The sequence below is a fragment of the Lentinula edodes genome (genome assembly GCF_021015755.1).
Source record: "Lentinula edodes strain Le(Bin) 0899 ss11 chromosome Unknown C8R40scaffold_8, whole genome shotgun sequence".
NCBI lineage: Eukaryota > Fungi > Basidiomycota > Agaricomycetes > Agaricales > Omphalotaceae > Lentinula > Lentinula edodes.
The window spans coordinates 118421-137057 of NW_025764314.1; the positions used below are offsets into that span (position 1 = coordinate 118421).

The 18637-nt window shown below is 45.8% G+C and overlaps 8 protein-coding genes across 8 annotated transcripts; 5 read left to right on the forward strand and 3 right to left on the reverse strand.

The window, feature by feature from the left end:
- Window positions 1-11: 11 nt before the first annotated feature.
- C8R40DRAFT_1143073 (RNA polymerase III subunit Rpc25-domain-containing protein) lies at window positions 12-1172 on the reverse strand. Its single transcript, XM_046229490.1, has 6 exons — window positions 1125-1172; window positions 884-1067; window positions 728-814; window positions 617-680; window positions 338-563; window positions 12-289 (listed from the first exon to the last, which is right to left on the reverse strand). The coding sequence occupies exons 1-6, from the start codon at window positions 1146-1148 to the stop codon at window positions 203-205; spliced, it is 672 nt and encodes a 223-aa protein (XP_046088893.1). The 5' UTR covers window positions 1149-1172; the 3' UTR covers window positions 12-202.
- A 73-nt stretch (window positions 1173-1245) lies between these two features.
- C8R40DRAFT_864975 (mitochondrial carrier protein RIM2) lies at window positions 1246-2860 on the forward strand. The gene is made up of 3 exons (XM_046236488.1): window positions 1246-1587; window positions 1645-2200; window positions 2264-2860. Exons 1-3 carry the CDS (start codon window positions 1409-1411, stop codon window positions 2462-2464), a joined length of 936 nt encoding a protein of 311 aa, XP_046088894.1. The 5' UTR covers window positions 1246-1408; the 3' UTR covers window positions 2465-2860.
- A 129-nt stretch (window positions 2861-2989) lies between these two features.
- On the reverse strand, window positions 2990-4235 carry C8R40DRAFT_864984 (uncharacterized protein). Its single transcript, XM_046236489.1, has 3 exons — window positions 3961-4235; window positions 3745-3897; window positions 2990-3681 (listed from the first exon to the last, which is right to left on the reverse strand). Exons 1-3 carry the CDS (start codon window positions 4122-4124, stop codon window positions 3132-3134), a joined length of 867 nt encoding a protein of 288 aa, XP_046088895.1. The 5' UTR covers window positions 4125-4235; the 3' UTR covers window positions 2990-3131.
- Window positions 4236-4928: 693 nt separating this feature from the next.
- On the forward strand, window positions 4929-6135 carry C8R40DRAFT_1092467 (actin cortical patch SUR7/pH-response regulator pali). Its single transcript, XM_046227550.1, has 4 exons — window positions 4929-5270; window positions 5322-5467; window positions 5520-5584; window positions 5642-6135. Exons 1-4 carry the CDS (start codon window positions 5205-5207, stop codon window positions 5941-5943), a joined length of 579 nt encoding a protein of 192 aa, XP_046088896.1. The 5' UTR covers window positions 4929-5204; the 3' UTR covers window positions 5944-6135.
- A 1240-nt stretch (window positions 6136-7375) lies between these two features.
- C8R40DRAFT_1039226 (major facilitator superfamily domain-containing protein) lies at window positions 7376-9402 on the forward strand (the record flags this gene model as incomplete). Its single annotated transcript, XM_046223813.1, has 13 exons — window positions 7376-7500; window positions 7564-7590; window positions 7648-7725; window positions 7782-7859; window positions 7918-8002; window positions 8079-8201; window positions 8276-8502; window positions 8557-8591; window positions 8648-8709; window positions 8759-8951; window positions 9004-9061; window positions 9119-9251; window positions 9310-9402. 13 exons carry the CDS (start codon window positions 7376-7378, stop codon window positions 9400-9402), a joined length of 1317 nt encoding a protein of 438 aa, XP_046088897.1.
- Window positions 9403-9571: 169 nt separating this feature from the next.
- Window positions 9572-11518, reverse strand: C8R40DRAFT_865327 (general substrate transporter). Its single transcript, XM_046236490.1, has 6 exons — window positions 11106-11518; window positions 10965-11056; window positions 10482-10913; window positions 10300-10430; window positions 10015-10236; window positions 9572-9953 (listed from the first exon to the last, which is right to left on the reverse strand). The coding sequence occupies exons 1-6, from the start codon at window positions 11459-11461 to the stop codon at window positions 9741-9743; spliced, it is 1446 nt and encodes a 481-aa protein (XP_046088898.1). The 5' UTR covers window positions 11462-11518; the 3' UTR covers window positions 9572-9740.
- Window positions 11519-11828: 310 nt separating this feature from the next.
- Window positions 11829-14200, forward strand: C8R40DRAFT_1039415 (glycoside hydrolase family 13 protein; the record flags this gene model as incomplete). Its single annotated transcript, XM_046223835.1, has 11 exons — window positions 11829-11926; window positions 11986-12057; window positions 12111-12162; window positions 12211-12241; window positions 12291-12326; window positions 12375-12568; window positions 12719-12926; window positions 12981-13290; window positions 13340-13427; window positions 13581-13799; window positions 13856-14200. The coding sequence occupies 11 exons, from the start codon at window positions 11829-11831 to the stop codon at window positions 14198-14200; spliced, it is 1653 nt and encodes a 550-aa protein (XP_046088899.1).
- A 521-nt stretch (window positions 14201-14721) lies between these two features.
- On the forward strand, window positions 14722-17753 carry C8R40DRAFT_1159300 (uncharacterized protein; the record flags this gene model as incomplete). The annotated part of the gene is made up of 22 exons (XM_046229862.1): window positions 14722-14778; window positions 14829-14902; window positions 14961-14986; window positions 15047-15088; window positions 15144-15169; window positions 15229-15398; window positions 15449-15467; window positions 15521-15554; window positions 15609-15625; window positions 15751-15774; window positions 15840-16003; window positions 16054-16201; window positions 16348-16439; window positions 16495-16685; window positions 16744-16851; window positions 16907-16929; window positions 16981-17060; window positions 17111-17126; window positions 17174-17258; window positions 17319-17493; window positions 17544-17565; window positions 17622-17753. The coding sequence occupies 22 exons, from the start codon at window positions 14722-14724 to the stop codon at window positions 17751-17753; spliced, it is 1725 nt and encodes a 574-aa protein (XP_046088900.1).
- Window positions 17754-18637: the final 884 nt, after the last annotated feature.

The window sequence follows — 18637 nt, forward strand, 5'->3', positions numbered from 1 at the left end:
TGCTTAAGTAATTGTGGATGCAAAACCAAAATATTATTCAATATGAATATCAACTGCGTAGCTACTGCATCACTACAGTAAATCTTTTGACGGATAGATCCTGCAACGTGTCGAAGATATAGTCCGAGAAAGTGCTGGACTCTATCCACAATGCAACGCGATAGCCCAACTATCACTGGGGAACTTGCAAGTCCTCGAGTAGTCAACTTTCTTCCATAGCGTCTTCTTCTTCTGCCCCCGCGCCATTCCACCACGAGACAGAACCAAGACCTTGCTCCGCTATTGAGGCCTATGCAGCTAATGAGCTCCACGTGCGAGCCAAAGATGGGATACTTACAATGATACTATAAGGCGCTCTCCGTGCCTCTTTCGCGACTGCTACACCTTCCAGCGCCTTCGGCGGACCAGGTTCATCGTCATAAAACTCATCAGCCTCTACCCGAATTCGCACTACTTCACCCATGTCAATATACATGCGTCCTACAGTCGGGGTGTCCAACAGTTCGTGAGGCTTCGTAAGTTCAGATTCCGGCATCCAAAAATGCGCTCGTTCGCTTGGGTCACTGTAATCAAAACTAAAAACATCTCAGCAATGATACGAATAAGAAAGACTGACAAGCAGGAAGGTTGTGGCAGATATATGGCTGGTATGTATATGTCATCAAAAAAGCCTAAAGACACTACGGAACGAGTTAGATAGCCAGATTGTAAATTAGAAAAGGTTCACCTCGTATAGAATTCTCATCCGACGACTTGACTTTGCCCAAAAGAACTTCGGATGTAAACGGTCTGAATACAACCATTCGAAACACGGCTAAGAGTAAGAGTCAAGGTTATCACTCTCAGTTCGTATTTGCGCATGAACTGGCGGAGAGCAACATACTTTTATACCACAAATAGCCATCACCATATCGAACCTTGCCTTCCCCTACTTCGGACAAGTCGAAAACTGACACACAGAGGCCCACATCGTGCAGAATACGATTTGCGTATTTTTTGTTCAATTCTACGATGAGTGCCTGTTCTGGCGGTACTCCGAAATTAGATGGATGGATCGCAACAGTGTCCTACCGTCATCGTGAGATCCTCGACTCAAATGAAGATAAGGATAAGCCCTCTCGTACCTTGAGGATTGCGAGATTGAACATGGACGTGAAGACATGAAAAATTTGGTTATCTTATCTTATCTTCATTAAGCTCGGCAAGATATTTTTTGAAATATGTATTACTTTACATCTTTACGGTCGACCGTAATGTCACAACAGGAAGTCTCCTCCTCTTCTACTCCCAGATTCCTGCCCGCCAAGTCATGGCAACATTTTGTTGCAGGAGGGTAAATCTATAAGCTCTGTCAAATACTCTAAGGCCGCTCATTTAGTGACTTTTCATTCTTTGTAGACTAGGAGGAATGTGCGGGGCCATAGTGACGAGCCCATTTGACGTCGTCAAGACCCGGTTACAGTCTGACCTTTTTCGCAAGAAACATGCAATGAGCGTCGTCGGTGGCGGAGGTGCTGGATCAGTTGTCGTTGGTGCTCCCCGGAGCAATCTACTTTACAACTTCGTGGAGACCGGTCACATATTACGGTACGCGAATAACACCTTCTCTCGTTCCCTACTCTGTTCTCATGATTCTCTTCGCAGAGATATATATCGAGAAGAATCCCCTCGCGCACTGTTCAAAGGTCTCGGTCCGACCCTAGTCGGCGTAATACCTGCTCGCTCTATCAACTTCTTCACCTACGGCAACGGCAAACAAATCATCGCAAACACCTTCAACGACGGAAAAGAAAACAGCTACGTACACCTCTGCGCTGCAGCTGTAGCCGGAATCGCCACGGGCTCAGCTACAAATCCAATATGGGTAGTCAAAACACGTCTGCAATTAGAACAGCATTCCCGCAGTAATCCTGTCTTGGGTACTACCACTACGCCTACTGCACAACAGCGGCTCGCAGGGGGGAGCTGGATAATGATCAAGAAGATAATGCGGGACGAAGGGATACGAGGGTTCTACAAAGGCTTGAGTGCCAGCTATCTAGGTGTCACCGAGGGAACTATACAATGGGTGCTCTATGAACGTTTCAAGAAACTCTCAGCCGGTGCAGAGAGTCAAGGTGGTGTTCAAGCATGGTGCAGCATGCTCGGCAGCGCAGGATCTGCTAAATGTATAGCAACACTGATAACATATCCTCATGAGGTACCCCTCTATCTCAAATCGATATTATATCATTGATATCTGATAATCCCCTTCATTCACTAGGTTATCCGTACACGACTTCGCCAGCCTAGTATCAATGGCTTCATGAAATACACCGGTCTGCTACAAACACTGCGGCTGGTGATAGCTGAAGAAGGCGCACGTTCATTATACAGTGGGCTCAGTGCTCATCTTATGCGTGTCGTGCCTAATGCAGCTGTCATGTACTCCATCTACGAGGGGATTCTTCGATGGGGCGCATGATTCGTTTTATCCCCATCCCTCATCTACACGGTTCTCTCCCTCTCTTGCATTATTTAGGTGTGCTTACCCCTATCTAAGTTATGCCTTTGATCCGGTCTTATACCATCATCATCATCCCCCGCATCCTCACATTCCCTGTGTGCCCCTTTCCACATACACAACCCTCATCAACACCATTCCACTCCCCTCCTCATTTTAATCCGATAATGCAAAAGTATCATCTAGATATCACACGTCTTAAGTCCATTATTGCCCCGTACAATCCAATCCAATCCCCATCTCATATTCCACCACCTACCTACACACATATTTACAGTACATCACGGTTTTACATATTTACGTTTTTGCTTGTTTGTATTTTTACATATGCACTTGGGCTTTAATGTGATGCTAGTACCAGCTAGTGCTTTGGAGGTGCGTACATACAGATAATAAAACACGTTAAGTACTATCGCTGATAGCAAGGAGCACAGGACACGACGGTATGAGAGAGAGAATAATACAAGGTCATCAAATAGACATGAAAGCACCGGAGGATGCACAAGAGAGGAGCAGAGTGAGGAGCAAAGAGAGGACTAGACCAAAAGGTCTCAATAATGGGGAGTAAAGACTGTGTGGATGTAGAATGCCCCCATTCTCTGAAAGGGTCGAGGAAAATGATAATAAATCATTTTCGAGACGCTCTTCGATGTGCAGTCTGTGAGAGGATAGAGTACTTTATCCGCGTGGGCAACCATCGAATCGCAGATGAAACGTTCCGGAAACGAGTTGACTTTGTTGGCTTGATATGATTATAACCTGTGGGACCAACTATACGACAAGGATGTGTCCGATAAGTACGTGTGTCTACCCCTGACGATACAGTAGACGTACCTTGCGGAACTGGTATGTACACCTTAGGGAATGCGGGATCAGGAGACATCGACAACGAGGATGATGTTTCTATTGTAGAAACTTCATCGTCGAGTGTGGGTGTATAGGGAGCATCATATAGTTCATGATGAAAGGCGGGAAGCATGTCTTCGTCTGCTTTAGTGAGATGTCCCACCGTACCACGTTGATGAAGAAACTCGGATTGGCCGGTGCCAGATGACGAGGAAGGGGAGTAGTAATAGGAGGAGTGTTCGTAATCCGACGATGGAGGGATTGATGTAACATGAAGTCGCGATGGGTCAATTGAAGCCACAGGAGATGAGGGGGAGTCGAAAGAATGGAATCTAAACAAATAACCACACGATAAGGGATCCAGGGGAATAGGAGTAGGAAGAAGAAGAACGCACAACGGAGAGGGAGGAACCATTATCGTCAGATTAGACGAAGTGTCGACCTTTTCCCGCCAATTCGAGACATACGAAAACTTCTTCGGTGAGTGGGAAGTAGTTGTCAGTTCATTTGATCGTTCTCGGTCTGTCTCTTTAATTTCAACCCCTGCACTGATAACGAGGAGAGAGAGAGATCAGACTATACCTCACCATAGACAACACGGATATACTCACCGTATTCTCATCATCATACAAAATTCATCATACGAGCTGTAATCGTAATCTTGGACAGCTGGATCATTGGCATTGACATCGACAACTTTGTGGCTGTCAAAGGGTGCACTATAATCGGAGGAAGAAGACGCGGTGTCGGACGTTGAGTGGTTCAAAGAAGTCATTATGTTGCGACTGAATCGTAAATTGTTGCAAGGCGTTAAGAACGAACAAAGTGGAAATATCGGTGAAAATCAAGTGAGGACAGGTCGAAGGGTGTAACAGGTAGATTTCCGCATCTTATGTAGACACTGGGCGGGTACGATGACAATAAGCCTTTGTGGGTCCCTGGGAGAAGTCCAAAGAACAAAAAGAAACAACGAGATGTCAAAGGAAGCTTTCTGCAACTAGCCAAAATGCATGTCTTGGTTGTTTTGTGGCGAGTTCATGTGGTTTCTAGTTGTCTCTGAGGAGAAGATAGGGCGGCCGAAGGCTCGTTCGCGCGTCTCAAAGACAAATGCAGAAAAGTCTAAGCAGAGAATATCCCGATTTACGGGAAAAACACGGGCCGAATAGAGAGCTTCATCCTCTGCAGTCGCTTCCAACAAATTGACCATTAACTCCTTAGATTTGAATGAGTGTATGCGCATCTGCTCGCCCGACGTCGATGCTATAGCCTCCCAGATCCGTTCACCAGTCGCTCTACCTATGTAGACCTAGAGAAGGCAACACATGTACAGGATGAAATCATTGCGGGTTGTATGGCAATGGCAAGAGCCTTAGTGAAGTCGCTGTGTTCAAGTTGCCGTGTTACCAATACAGCATGATACGCAGTACTGCGGGATCTATCTAGAGCAAAAAAGCTGTTAAACTTGCAACTTTCACTCTCGACTTCCGCAGCTTCCAGAGCCTTGGCAGTGCGGTGAATGCACACACTATATTCTCTGAAGCCCGGGGCCTAAGAACAGATGGAGGTCTGAGTCCTTCGTGCGAGGCAGCCACCAGTTCTCACCAGTCACCGGTTCACCGGTCACGCGTCACGGTCAGGTATTTTACAGCCAATTTGATGACGTACTCATCGTCATCAGGTACACTGCCACATGAACTGAATTTTATTCCAGAAACATACCAAACGTCATGCGGAGACTTTTCGCAGCGCCGTCATTTTCTCCACTCTCCACAGGTCTATAAAGCTGTCAACGGCGTAGTCTTATTGCAATCTCTAATCAAGACTTCCCACTCTCCACCACTTCACGACTATCATAATGGCCGCAGGACCCGCAATCCCAGGACTTTTGCTCGTTCTCGCAGCAACAATACTACTCATCTTCGTATGTTCTACCTTTACTCACCCGTGCTATTTTGATAGTTTTATTTTCAAGGTTTCTGTCTCTTCGCCCACATGGGAAAAAATATCATTTCTCAACGTCGGCTCAGGAGACTCTGTAACTCACTATGGTGTATTCGGGTTTACTGGTTCAAAGACCCAGATAGGATACGATTTCAATCCATCCGAACTCGGTTTTGAGTGAGATTTTAATGCAGCTAATACTATTTCCTGACTGACTCTCTTCATGAAGTTCCTCGAAACTGAATACAGAAATCATACATAACCTCACAAAAGTCCTCATCCTCTATCCTATTGGTATGTCACCCGCTCGCTGCGGCCATGATTACCTTCTTACTCTCAACCCCTCTCTAGCTGCCGGTCTTGCTGGACTCGGTGTTTTATTCGGCCTTTGCGGTGCTGCTTACCATCGCGCAGGAACCGTGTTGATGCTGCTCGCAACATCTCTTGCACTCATTGTGACCCTAGTCGTATGGGTCATCGAGATGGTTCTGTTTGGAATTGCCCGCGATCGTTTCCGAGACCAAAATATTCCTGCTGAATTCGGCAATGCTAATTGGATTGGGTTGGGTGCTTTGGTTGCTTTGGCATTAGGAGTGTGTGCGAGCACTTGTGGTGTCTTTGGTCGTTACCGCAAACGACGAGATGCATATTAAATTTTCTCAGACTATTTGCACTCTTCTTAATCACCTCCTACGTCCACCTCATTTTTCTCATGTTATTTCACGCGTCATTTTTGTCATGAACAGTTGTATTTTTGGTCCATATTTCGATTTTCGATATCTTACGCACTATCTTTCTGTATACTCACTAGCTAATGAAATGAGACGATAAAAACACCATGAAGCAAATCAGCAGTTGTTAAAGACTTGGAATTGTTGTTAGTTGGTTGTAAGTATATGGTTTGACCTGGCGCGTCAATCGCCTGAAGGTAAAGCAAGTCTGACACTATACAGCGGACGCGGGATAAAGACCGGGGACTGACCGGGGCTCGTGAAAACTTTGAGTACACCCACCTGACATTGGGAATATCAATTGAATTGTCATGACGATTATCCTCTACTCTCCTCTACATACTACATAACATTAATGCACATCTATCCAGGAAGTTGCGGATAGTTCCGCCTAGTACATCCCGCTCAGAAAGGAACGAGACAACCTCGACGACATCTATTTACCGAGACTTATTCTAACAGTGTATCCCCTATGATGCATGCGCAACCCCGATGCTCAACATTCCATATCGACCGCAATCACAACCTCGATTTCTTCGAACATGTCAAGAGGAGAATCTGGAAGTATCCTTGAAGGTTATTGAGGTAAAATATCTTGTACTCTCGAACGGGAGGATAAGAAAGAGGACACGTTACAATATGGTTTTGATTGCTCGAATACTACGCCCCGGAACATCTGACTGAGGTGAGTGCCCGGAGACGCGGCAAGGGTCTGTCGTATTTACTCAGTTACTATTTGCTAGCACTTCCAATAGACGAACACATCGTCATCAGAACGCGCGAAGGCCGATGCCTATTTTGCCTATGCAACCTTGTCAAATTGTATGAGCCTGTCTAGTGGTTTAGTATTCAGTTCTGGCTTCGCCTCACTCGAGAGGCCAAAAATCGAACTAACGTGGCTTGAGGCTACTTCAACAACTCTCTTCCTTTTCGCTTCATCGCTCTCCATCGACTGGAGTATTTTGGCTCACATGTATGCAATCCTCGGCGTGTTCCTCTAATCGTACTTTCGATCCCGTCAAATGTTCTTTTCCTTCAATCCATCGCTTATGTACATACCGCCCGGCTTGTACATAAAACGTTGTATTAAATTTATCGTTCACGGTTTAGGCAAGGCTATTACCCCTTCTTTGTACTCTAATTTTTTTTGTCTCTACTTCCGCCTTGATCTTGATTTACTTAGCTTTACGCGCTGCCTTATATATCGGCCTCGTGCATGGGCTCGATTGCAATAACTCTGCGCTCTCTCTCCCTACTGCAACACTACGACCCCCCACATATATTCTCCAGCGAGCGAGATAGAATGTCTGTCTCGCATTCAGAGGACGTTCTACCTTCTTTAAGGACCGACGATATGGAGAAGCTCGATGCGACCCGGCAACCTCAAGATCTTGAATCAGCGGCTCCGCAAAATGTAAATTCGAATGCGGTGGGACCGACAGATGGTGGACGGGATGCCTGGATGACCATCGCAGGATGGTACGACTCTCCGGGTTGCATGTTCCTCTCTGTTTAGTATACTCACCGACGTTACCTGTACAGTTTCATGGTCCAGTTCTGTACCATCGGGTAATCTTCACAGCTTGGCTAATACCTGTCCGACTCACGTATTCACCAAACAATCAGATACTCCAATGCGTTCGGAGTCTATCAAGACATCTATACACGAGACTTCCTATCGAACAAAAGCCCATCCGATATTAGGTTCTGTGATTTCACATCTTTTCCTCAACCCACTCATTGACATGTTCCGGGAACAGCTGGATAGGAAGTTTCCAATATTTCATGCAATATGCACCGGGGATATTTGTCGGACTTGCGTTCGATGCAGGCTATTTGTGTGTTCGATTGTCATGGTCTTTTCCTTTCGATGACTGAGCCCTTCATTCGGTATAGTCGACACATGATGGCTTTAGGCTCGTTCCTGGAGGTTTTTTCGATTTTCATGCTGTCACTAGTACGTAAAGGGCAGTATTACCAGGTAAATACACAGAAGAACTTGAAGAAGAAAAGAAGGAAAAACTCTATCGTTTCTGATTTCTTTTCTCCTTACGCAGGTTTTCCTCGCACAAGCAATCGGAATCGGACTTGGGCAAGCTCTGCTTTTCATCCCCTCGCTGACCGTCATCTCTCAACACTTTAAAAAACGACGTTCCTTCGCCACAGGCGTTGCCGTCACGGTGAAACCTTGTTTTCCTTTTGAATCTCCGAGCACACAGGTAGCTTATTTTACTGTATGTATATGATTTTCCAGGGTGCATCTGTTGGTGGTATCGTTTGGCCGATCCTTCTCAACCAACTAGACCAAAAGGCGACATTTGGTAATGCAAACCGCGCTGCAGGGGCTGTTGCGGGTGTGCTGTTGCTTTGTGCTAATATGCTGATGAAGCCTCTGCCTGTCGAGAGAAAAGCCATGGCTAATGTCCAAATCGGGGTGAAAAGTGTCTTTCAGGATATAGCATATATGGTATCTATAGGCGCGTAAGTCGTATCTTTCTGAACAAATTTGTTTCGTTGACTGACGATACATTCCAGTGCTTGTTTGGTGTCTCTGGGTCTTTTCTTCCCCTGTGAGTCATTGGCAATCTATAACTAATAGGATTCACCTTCATTGGTTGGTCGGTAGATTTTTACCTACAGCTGTATGCTGTTAGTCAAGGCGTCGCTCCTCGCCTCGCTTTCTACACTGTAAATATAGTTTTATTACCCGGATTCGTTTCCTTATATTATCCCACAGCTTGCAATACTCAATGCCGGAAGTATATTGGGCAGGCTGGTGCCCAACTTTTTTGCGGATCGATTGGGTCCCTACAACATGATTATTCCGTGCCTGTTCTTAACCGCCATGCTACTCTTTGTGGTGCTGGGAGTGCACTCCTTCGCGGGAATAGTGCTATTTGGTTTTTTTTATGGGTGTACCTCTGGCTCTTGTAAGCTTTCCATATTCAAGCTTACTCCGTAATTTGATCAGAAATATTGTAGACATTTCCCTCATCCCGTCGATTATCGGACAGCTTAGTCGACATTCCGGACAGCCGGGGTGGGTTTGTTACTTTAAACTCCACGAAACTTTTGCTCAATCAGCCCGGTTTTCTAGACTTCGTATGGGGTTTGCGTTCACGAGTGTGGGATTTTGGATTCTAATAGGGACACCGATTGAAGGAGCCTTACTACATCCACCTGGCTCAAATGGCCCGTTGGCGTGGTCTCCGTGCATCATCTTCAGCGCTGTCTGTACATACCTTTCTTCCTTCGTCGACATTCGTGCTAAACTTTCGTTCCTTGAAGATTGCCGTAGCATGCGGCGCTCTTGGCATGGTTATCTCCCGTATGATATTCGTGGGACAAGGGAGAAATGGCGGACTTGGGCAGCTCATCTAGAGTACGATCATATCATATCCACTCTCACCTGCCGAAACCACTGCTCTCTTTACACCTCTCTTTACATTGTTCCATACCAGCTTAATTTGTATTTCGCGAAAGCGTCGAACCTATATGTGTGAACACCCAAATCCTGGTTAGAATATGTATCATACAGTTCCATATACAGTTGTTGATAGCACTAGGTTCTTCTCCGGTTCTTCTCTAAGAAAAGGTTTCAAAGACAATGAATGGCTGGTCAAAGCTGTATATATCCCCCCATATTAGGCAGTCGGCATGATGATCCGACGAGATTATGTACGCAAGCAATTATTAATATCCCCATGTCCCAAAAGTATTTAAACCTTCCACTTTCTCCAAACGACGCTCATTACCAGTGCTAGTATAGCAGCAAACACCCAAAACACCCTCCCAATCTTCCCTGGATCATGGTGCGGATCACCCGGAGCACCTCCCGAAAGTACATTGCGAAGGGGAAGGAAAAGCAGTGAGACGGAAAAATTGGTCAGCCAGTTGAGAGAGAGGGCTATTGTTGAAAGAGACGATACAGCCTGGTTTAACAAAGAACTTTAGCGTGTCATGCGGAATGAAGCGAAGGAGGAGAGAACATACATAGAACGGTGCTATTTCGGAAATCATGACAAATGGTACTGGTCCCAGACCGATAGCAAAACTCATTACGAAGAAGATGATAAATACTGAAGAGACTGTTGTCCATGCAGTAGGTCCCGTGCTTGCTGCGGCTCCAGCGAAGTTCAGGGACATACCCAGGACAGTGAGAGATATGAAAGCCCCAGCAACTGAGAAGAATAGTAAGGGTTTCCGCCCAAGTTTCTATGACGATGAAGAAGATGCATGAGCTGAAAGGCCAATAGAGATTGATATACATGTACGAACTTCGATGAGGAGGATCGGTGGAAATGTCATAATGACATTCACGACGGTGATGCCCAAGCTGACATACTTTCCTAGTTCTGGGAGTGCTTGAGATAGGATATCGTTCGAATAGTATAAGACAGCATTGATGCCTAGACCATGTTTTCAATGTGGAAGCTGTAGTAGGTGATTGTATCACGAACCAGAAAATTGTTGTCCCACCATAGCGCAACATACAATCAATAGCGGCAAACGCACATCTGCGGGCGGTTTGAATAGAGTTTGCGAAGCGGTAAGCGCAGAGAAGTTTCCGTGTGGGGCCACAGGATGTGCTTCAGGATCGCGTTCGTCCAACAGAGGGCTTGCGGCAGGATCACCTCCGACTCCGACTCCGTGCAACCATATTCGTCTTTCAATCGCGCGGGCTTCTTCTCCTGCTCTGAGACTCTTAGAGCGGAGGTAACGCGGGCTTTCAACCATAAAACCAGTCATGAAAACTTGTATTAAAGCAACCGCGAACGAGAAGAATAGCACGAGCCGCCAAGCATTCGGACCTGCATCCGGGGAAGAGAAGTATACACCGAGGAGCTGGGTAAAGAAGATCCCGAGGACGATGCCCAGCTGAGTTAATACGCCTAGAAAACCTTGAGCACTGATCAATAGATGAGTCAGGAATGTTCACATACCGAGTGTACTAGCAATGCTCTTTGGGGCAACTTCAGCAATGTACAAGGGCGCGAGACAGATGCCTATGCCAGATCCTATTCCAGTCAGAAACCTAGAAGTCCATGAGGTTCATCCGAGGGAGAAGGTAGTATATTTTGCACCTTCCTATGCCCAATAAAGAGACATTTCCACTGAGACACATAATTGCACTGCCGAGAGCAGTGAACAGTGCACTAATTCGTGCTGTTCCTCTCCTACCAAACTTCTCCATTAACACATTTGCCTGAGCGCTGCCCAAGAGTCCACCAAGGTTGAATACTGATGTCACCGCGGAAAAAGTAAAGTCGTTGAGTTCAAAGCATGTCGGAAGATTATTGGGAATTAGACTTGATTCGCAAGCCAGAACAGAGTGCAGCTGATTGAGCACAGATATATGATATCCATATCCAAAGGGAATTGCGGTTATCCATGCAACAACAAGCCAGCCATAAGGTGAAAGAGATTCAACAGAAGACATTGTGGCGCATGGTGAACATGAGCGACGGCCCAAGTCCCTTGCCTGCGGCTTAGGTAATGGATTGATGCGTTTCCCCAGATTCCTAAATTCAGCCCCACAACACCTCGATAATTTGCTTCCGCTCCCCGATACCGAATGCAGAAACCACTCATCCTTACTGCAGTATCCTCAATTAAGCCTAGAATTTCGTCGCCAAAAGCGGAAATCTTCTTTCCCATTGTAAAGATGCTGACACCTGATCAAAAGCGGCATGTTCTGGCCTCCTGAGCCAAATTCAAAACAATTCCATTTGTTGTAACTTGCAACTTGCATCAGTCCTTCCTTTCGTTCATTTTCTTGTCCTCTCCTTATCTCGGCCTCAGCTGCCATGTTCGCGCTAATATTGTGGTTTCTGGTCATCACTTTCCTCCTCCAACACGCCCAGGCGGCCTCAGCTGCACAATGGCGTGATAGAAGTATCTATCAGTACGCCGTTTCCCGAGCTACTTGCAGAACACAAGCACAGGCTCTTACTCACTGCCCAGAGTTCTTATTGACCGCTACGCGCTTCCAAACGGTTCCGATCCTACTCTTTGCAAGCCTAGCGAGCAAACATGGTTCGTGAATGTTGTCTCAAAACAAAATCAACTTTGGAAGAAGTATCCGTTAGGTGCGGCGGGACTTGGAATACGCTTCGAGGGAACCTGGACTACATTCAAGATGTACGTCTGTTCTGTTTCGTTAGAACGACTCGTATTAACAATGTTTAGGCTGGATTCACTGCGGTCTGGATATCGCCAGGTAAAACTCACGCTTCGAACGTAGCCCGAGTACTCATACGATCGCACAGTCCAGCAAAACTGGCAAGGTGAACGGACCCCATATGGTATGTCTTCGAGCTCGCGAGTATATACACATACCCATAGACGTATAGGTGACGCCTACCATGGATATTGGATTCAAGACTCTACCCAACTCAACGACAAATTCGGCACCTCCGATGACTTGTTAGCTCTCAGCAAAGAAATTCACCAGCGAGATATGTATCTCATGGTTGACGTCGTCGTTAACGATGTCATGGCCCTTAGTACGAATCCGGACTATTCGATATACATGTTCAAAGATGCTGTACGTGCCCCCACTTTTCCACACTTTTTCATCATTACGTCCTCGACGCTCGTTTCAATGACAGATTCTGTTATAAACATCATACTTTATTATTCGTTATCCTGGGCGCTCTTCTACTGTATTTATGCCATGCACTCACCTGTTCTCTAGTCTTATTATCACACATACTGCCCGGTCGACTATTCCAATACCACCTCGGAACAGCTCTGTTGGCTCGGCGACCTCAATGTTACCCTACCCGATCTTGACACTACCAACCCAACCGTTATATCCCAATACGGCTCTTGGATCTCTGAACTCGTTCAAACTTATTCCATTGACGGTCTTCGTATTGACGCAGCCAAGCACGTCGATGCAGGTCAGTGACTCGAAGCAGTTGAATTCCTTCTCACCTTAGACACTTTCTGTCTAGACTTTTGGCCTACCTTCTGTGGAACTGAAGGTGCATCTGGTATATTCTGCATGGGTGAAGTCTTTGGTGGTCTCGACGTCGAAGATGCAGCAGAATGGCAGGGACCTCTTGACTCTGTCCTCAATTATCCAATGTACACTGCATTGACCCAGGCGTTTCAAATTCCGGGTTCACTCAATATTTCGGCACTCACAGATACTATAAGCCAGAGCAAAAAACTTTACAAAGATACCACCGTGCTGGGAAATTTCTTGGAAAATCAGGACTTGCCGCGATGGGCTTCTTCCAGTGTGGATGTCCAGACTCTATAGTACGTATCTCCATTTTCCACTCGTATATCCCACTTATATATCTAACAGCAACGCTATGGCGTTCAATTTTATGTCGGATGGAATCCCGATCGTCTACTACGGCCAAGAGCAATACTTTTCGGGCGCTGGTGACCCTGTACGTTTGCGCGCCCGTACTATTCTGAAATGTGACCTGATGATTTTTCTCTTCGTCTCTGCCTCTTCCTCGTCGTGTGACTCGCTTTTCCGTTGGCTTCTTTTTAATGCTTCAACCTTCTCTCAATTTTACCGCCGTCTAAATCCCAACTAGCTTAACCGAGAACCATTATGGCCGTCAAACTACACGAAAACGGATGCATACAAGTTTATACAGACCTTGAATCAGTTCCGGAACTATCTCGTTAATTCGACGGCCAACACGTCATCCCCGTGGACTACAGCGGAGACTCAAGTGCTTACTGCGAGTCAATACGGGATCGCAATCTTGAAGGGCGACGTGATCACTGTCTTGACCAACGTCGGAAGTCCGGTTAGTACACTTTGTCAGCATTAGTATTCATGCATGACTTAACATTATCATTTCAGGCTCAAAACAACACTCATATCGCTGTTGCCACGCCCTACGATCGAAACACCGCTCTCACCAACATCATTACCTGCGAGCAATGGGTTGTCGGCTCTCAAGGTTACATCGATGTAGAGTATACCCTTGGCGGGCAGGCAGTCATTCTGCATCCAAGCACAATCCTTGCTGAGAATAAGTCTCCTGTATGCGCTGGGCTGGTTCAAACTTCACAGGGCATGGACGATGAATCGGCAACTCTATCAAATGCTGCATTTAGTGTTGTGAGAAGTAACTTTTTGTGGGCTTTAGATTCCGTCGTGACCGTGACAAGTTTGTCGATGGTTTTGTGCTGGTGGTGGTCATAGCTCTAAACTTCCGACGACTATGATATGTTTGCATCTTCAGACAGTTCAAGTTCGAATTTGGATTGTCAAATATCGCTCTCGCTTCTACCTGCTTCTAGTATCGAATGACTCTCTTCCATACCCTTCGCTCACATCCTCTTCTCCGTCTTTAACCTCTCCCTGCAGTCGTCATGCTCATTCTTTCTACACCTGGTGATCGCCACCTTACTCTCATTTCATCCCCCCCTCTTTTACTAGGATCTGGTGTGGTGTATAGTACATAGTATAATCTTGGTTGTTTTCTTATGCATATCTGTGCCTATGACAGGTCCAATATCTCGTTGTGTATAATCCTTTTGCTGTGGCAAAATGTAATGAGAAAAAAGAAAACAGTTACATATTATAATATGGTCGAGCAAATTTGAATACCGCTCACGGCTTGATAGTTTTTCTTCGCTAAGCTCTCCTGGGTGCTTCACCGCTCCTGTCCAGAAAGGCACATAGTAGTATGTCACATGATCGAAAACCTCCTTCTAACGACCATGTCCTCGAGCACATCTTTGAAAGAGCTAGTAGATGCCTGGCTGCAACTGGATCAGGTAATCTTTTCATCTTTGATCAAGGCGCATCACCAATAACCTTTTCGTAGAATGAAGTGACCCGATCTGAAATACAAAATCTCTGGGAACAGGGTGATACCAATGAATTAGAACGTCGGATGAGGTTGGGCAAAGTTGAACTAAATAGAATTATGCCTATCTAATCACTCCCGCAACGACAGGCCACGGATTGAGTTCGGAACCGCAGGTGTGCTTGTCATACACTTTGCTGTTGTTGGACTCGGTTTTACTTGGATGTATCTATTAGGGCTAAGAGGGAAAATGGAAGCTGGATGGGCTCGTATGAACGGTTAGGCTGGCTCCAAAATTTATCCGCAACCCCATTGCTCATTCCTGAAACCTAGACTTAATCATCATCCAGGCATCTCAGGTCATTTCCTTAACATCGCATCGCAGTTGATGCTTTAATTCAGACGTCACGAAAAACAGGGACTTTGTCATTACGTTCTCAATGAGGTTCAAGGTGCAAAATCCAGGGGGATAGTTATTGGCTACGACCATCGATACAATTCGGAGAGGTGGGGGCATCTGACAGCCGCTGCGTTTCTTCAGAATGGGATGAAAGTTTATCTATATCGAGGACTCGTTCATACGCCTCTGTATGTGTAACATTCGCCTCCAGAAAAGTGTCCTCAATTATCATGTTCAGTGTACCGTTCGGTGTCAAAGCAAGTCGGCTCTCTCGTCTATGTATCCGTCCTGACTGACGGAAGATGAGAAGAAGTTAAACGCGGCTTGCGGAGTGATGATTACAGGTGAGTCCGAGCTATCACGTCACCGATTAACTTTAAATGTACGTTCTTTTTCAGCGAGCCACAATCCAAAGGTAGACTACGATTATTTGCCGCCTAAATTTCTGTCTAATCGGCCTTGCGTGATTAGCACGATAATGGGTATAAAGTGAGAACTGACATGCCCCATTTCATTCAGGGTATTTACTCGTACCGCTAGGTGTACTGGGAAAATGCTGTTCAGGTATGTTTTTAATGTGCACATAGTGTGAGATCGGCCTATGCCTATGCAGCGTGCACCACTTCTAGATTATTTCTCCCCACGATAAAGGTATCTCGGGCTCCATCAGAGCCAATCTTACCCCGAAGGCCTGGCCCATTGAGCCAGCTGATATCTCTGACAATTGTTTGGATGTGACGGATGAGATCAAGAGGGCATATCTAGTTGAAATAGAGAATTTAAAACTTCCTCAGTATGTCTGTTGTTATCATACTTAAAGAGAAAAATTTATACTTGTCCCAGATATACACCTTCGAATGACCCACTTCGATTTGTGAACACGTCCATGCATGGTGTCAGCCACCCCATCATCACAGATGCTCTCAAAATATTCAGTATCACAGTGGATCCAGTCAAGGAACAGATGCATCCTGACCCAGAATTCCCCACCGTCCCATTTCCCAATCCAGAAGAAAAAGGTAAGCATGGTTGGTTTCTTCCGATTTCTATGTTCTAGCTGCAACGTTTGTTGCAGGCGCATTGGTGCGTGTCAATTACCTATAATATATCCAGGAAAGTTTATATTCTAGAATGCAGGACCTGGCTATCGCGCAGGCTAAGAATTGTAATGCGAACTATGTGCTGGCTCAGGACCCCGACTCCGATCGGTTTTCTGCTTGTGAAATACAGTGCGTAAGACTGTAAGACTCAACTAGGTTTCGCCCAATGTCCATTTTCTGTCAGCCCTGCGGGTGGAGTAACCATATTCACTGGTGATCAGCTTGGCACCATATTTGCTGCACATGTTTTCGAAACCTATCGAGATTCTGGAAAATCTCTCTCTAAATTAGCAATCGTAGCATCTACGGTTAGTTCGAAAATGGTAGAGGCTATAGCCGAACGAGAAGGTTTTAAGTTCGTTGAATGCCTCACAGGTAAGTTATTGTGTATCTATATGCATGCCCTAAAGCTTACGTGAGTGTGCCATTCCAGGGTTCAAGTACATTGGGAACACTGCGCTCGACCTTGTTGAAAAAGGTTACGAGGTACCTTTTGGGTATGAAGAAGCCATCGGATTCATGTTTGGATCTACAATCAGAGGTACCGTTAAAGACCGAAGTATGGCCACTCGCTTGCTGACTTTATATGGTGAAAGACAAAGACGGAGTCGCAGCTTCTGTCAGTAGAATGTGGACTTATCCTGGTTTTTAACTCAACAGATGTCGAAAGGTCATGTTCGCCCAACTCGCGGAAATTCTTCACAGTCAAGGGAAAACTGTCACTAGTTATTTAGAAGACCTCTACAAACGGTTAACCTTCTCGTACTGAGTATTCCAACTGTCTCATATTTCTTTTTTAGATATGGTTATTTTAAGGTGTGAGACTGTTGAGATTAAGTGGAGCTCTTCTCATCGTTCCGCAGACCTCTAATAGCTACTTCATCTGCAATGACCCCCGAATCATCGACGCCATCTTTGCTAGACTTCGAAATTATGTGCGGAGAATCAGTAATCTCAGTGTTTTGGTCCATTTATCTCTTGCTCAGAACGGCCAGAAGTCCGGCGCAGACTATCCAAAAAATATCGCAGGCACCGAAATTACTAGTGTGGTCGATCTCACTACAGGTTATGATAGCACCAACCCCCCGACGTATCAGCCTTCCATGCCCTTGTCTTTTGGGCACATGATTCAGTTCCGCGGCGAGCTAAAGTCCAATGGGACCAAAATCGTCCTTACCATACGGTACGTTGATTCTAGGCCTACTCAGGCGTTGATTCTGATAGGTAAATTAGTACCAGCGGGACTGAACCAAAGGCATGTAGTCATGAATGATCCACTTCATAATGCCTACTCTCTCTTTCTCTCTCTAGGTAAAATACTACTTGGAAGGTAACGGAAAAGATAATCAAGTGGTTTTGGAGCTGCTGTCTCGAGTGGTGTTGGAGTTGGGTAACGATTGGATGCAAGCCTCAAAGTATGATCTCAGCCATCCACATAATTAACACCTACCTATAAGCACTCATTCCGTAATTATGAAACTATTTTTGCGGTTGCAGAGTCTTTATACATGTACCTAGTCCCGCAGGCCAGAGTTCTCGAGCTGAAAGAAGAAGGGGTGTAGGCTTGCGCAACCTTCTATCTGATCTATGGAAAGAATGATGCTGTGTTGAACATGGCCATGCTGTTCACACATCACTAACTTTCAAGTACCAACCTAGATAAAGTAGCTCATAGTCTGAGGATGTCAATATAAGTGGGAGAAAAGTGAGCTGAATTCCAGTACAGTATGTAGCCAGTATTACATAAGGAAGTACTGAGGAATCTACATATGGCATATAATGTCAGTGTAGACTAAATATAGAATAGTACAGTGTTCTAGGGCTCCTTGATATAAAACTTCAGGTTTGTGTTAAGATCATGTACACCGGAAAGCTGTGCCAAGGGCCATTCAGTGTCTAAGGGACAGTAGTGAAGTTATCAACAACACTGCTGTTACACCACTAGTGTCAAGTCCATGCCTTGGTGCCCCGCTCCGCTGCTCGGTACTCCAAGATCCTGTCATGCCCCAACCCACTTTGCGTTATCCCCAAGCCCCCCAGCAGCTCCTCAACTACCCCCAAGCTCATCAGTAGCTCCCCAGCAACCTCCCTCTTCATACCTCCATTCCTCACACTACCTCCTTATACCCCCACTTGTTGGTAACCACAGCAGCTCCCAGGACGCAACGTCACCACCTTATGTTGGAACAAACTCCGTACGTACAGCTTTGACATTGACTTTACCATTTCTAGACATTGTTCCCAATCCGTATACGCAGATCATGATTACTACATACTGTACAGTTGTAAGTAGATCACGCAGACGGACAGTACTCGAGCTCTGTCAT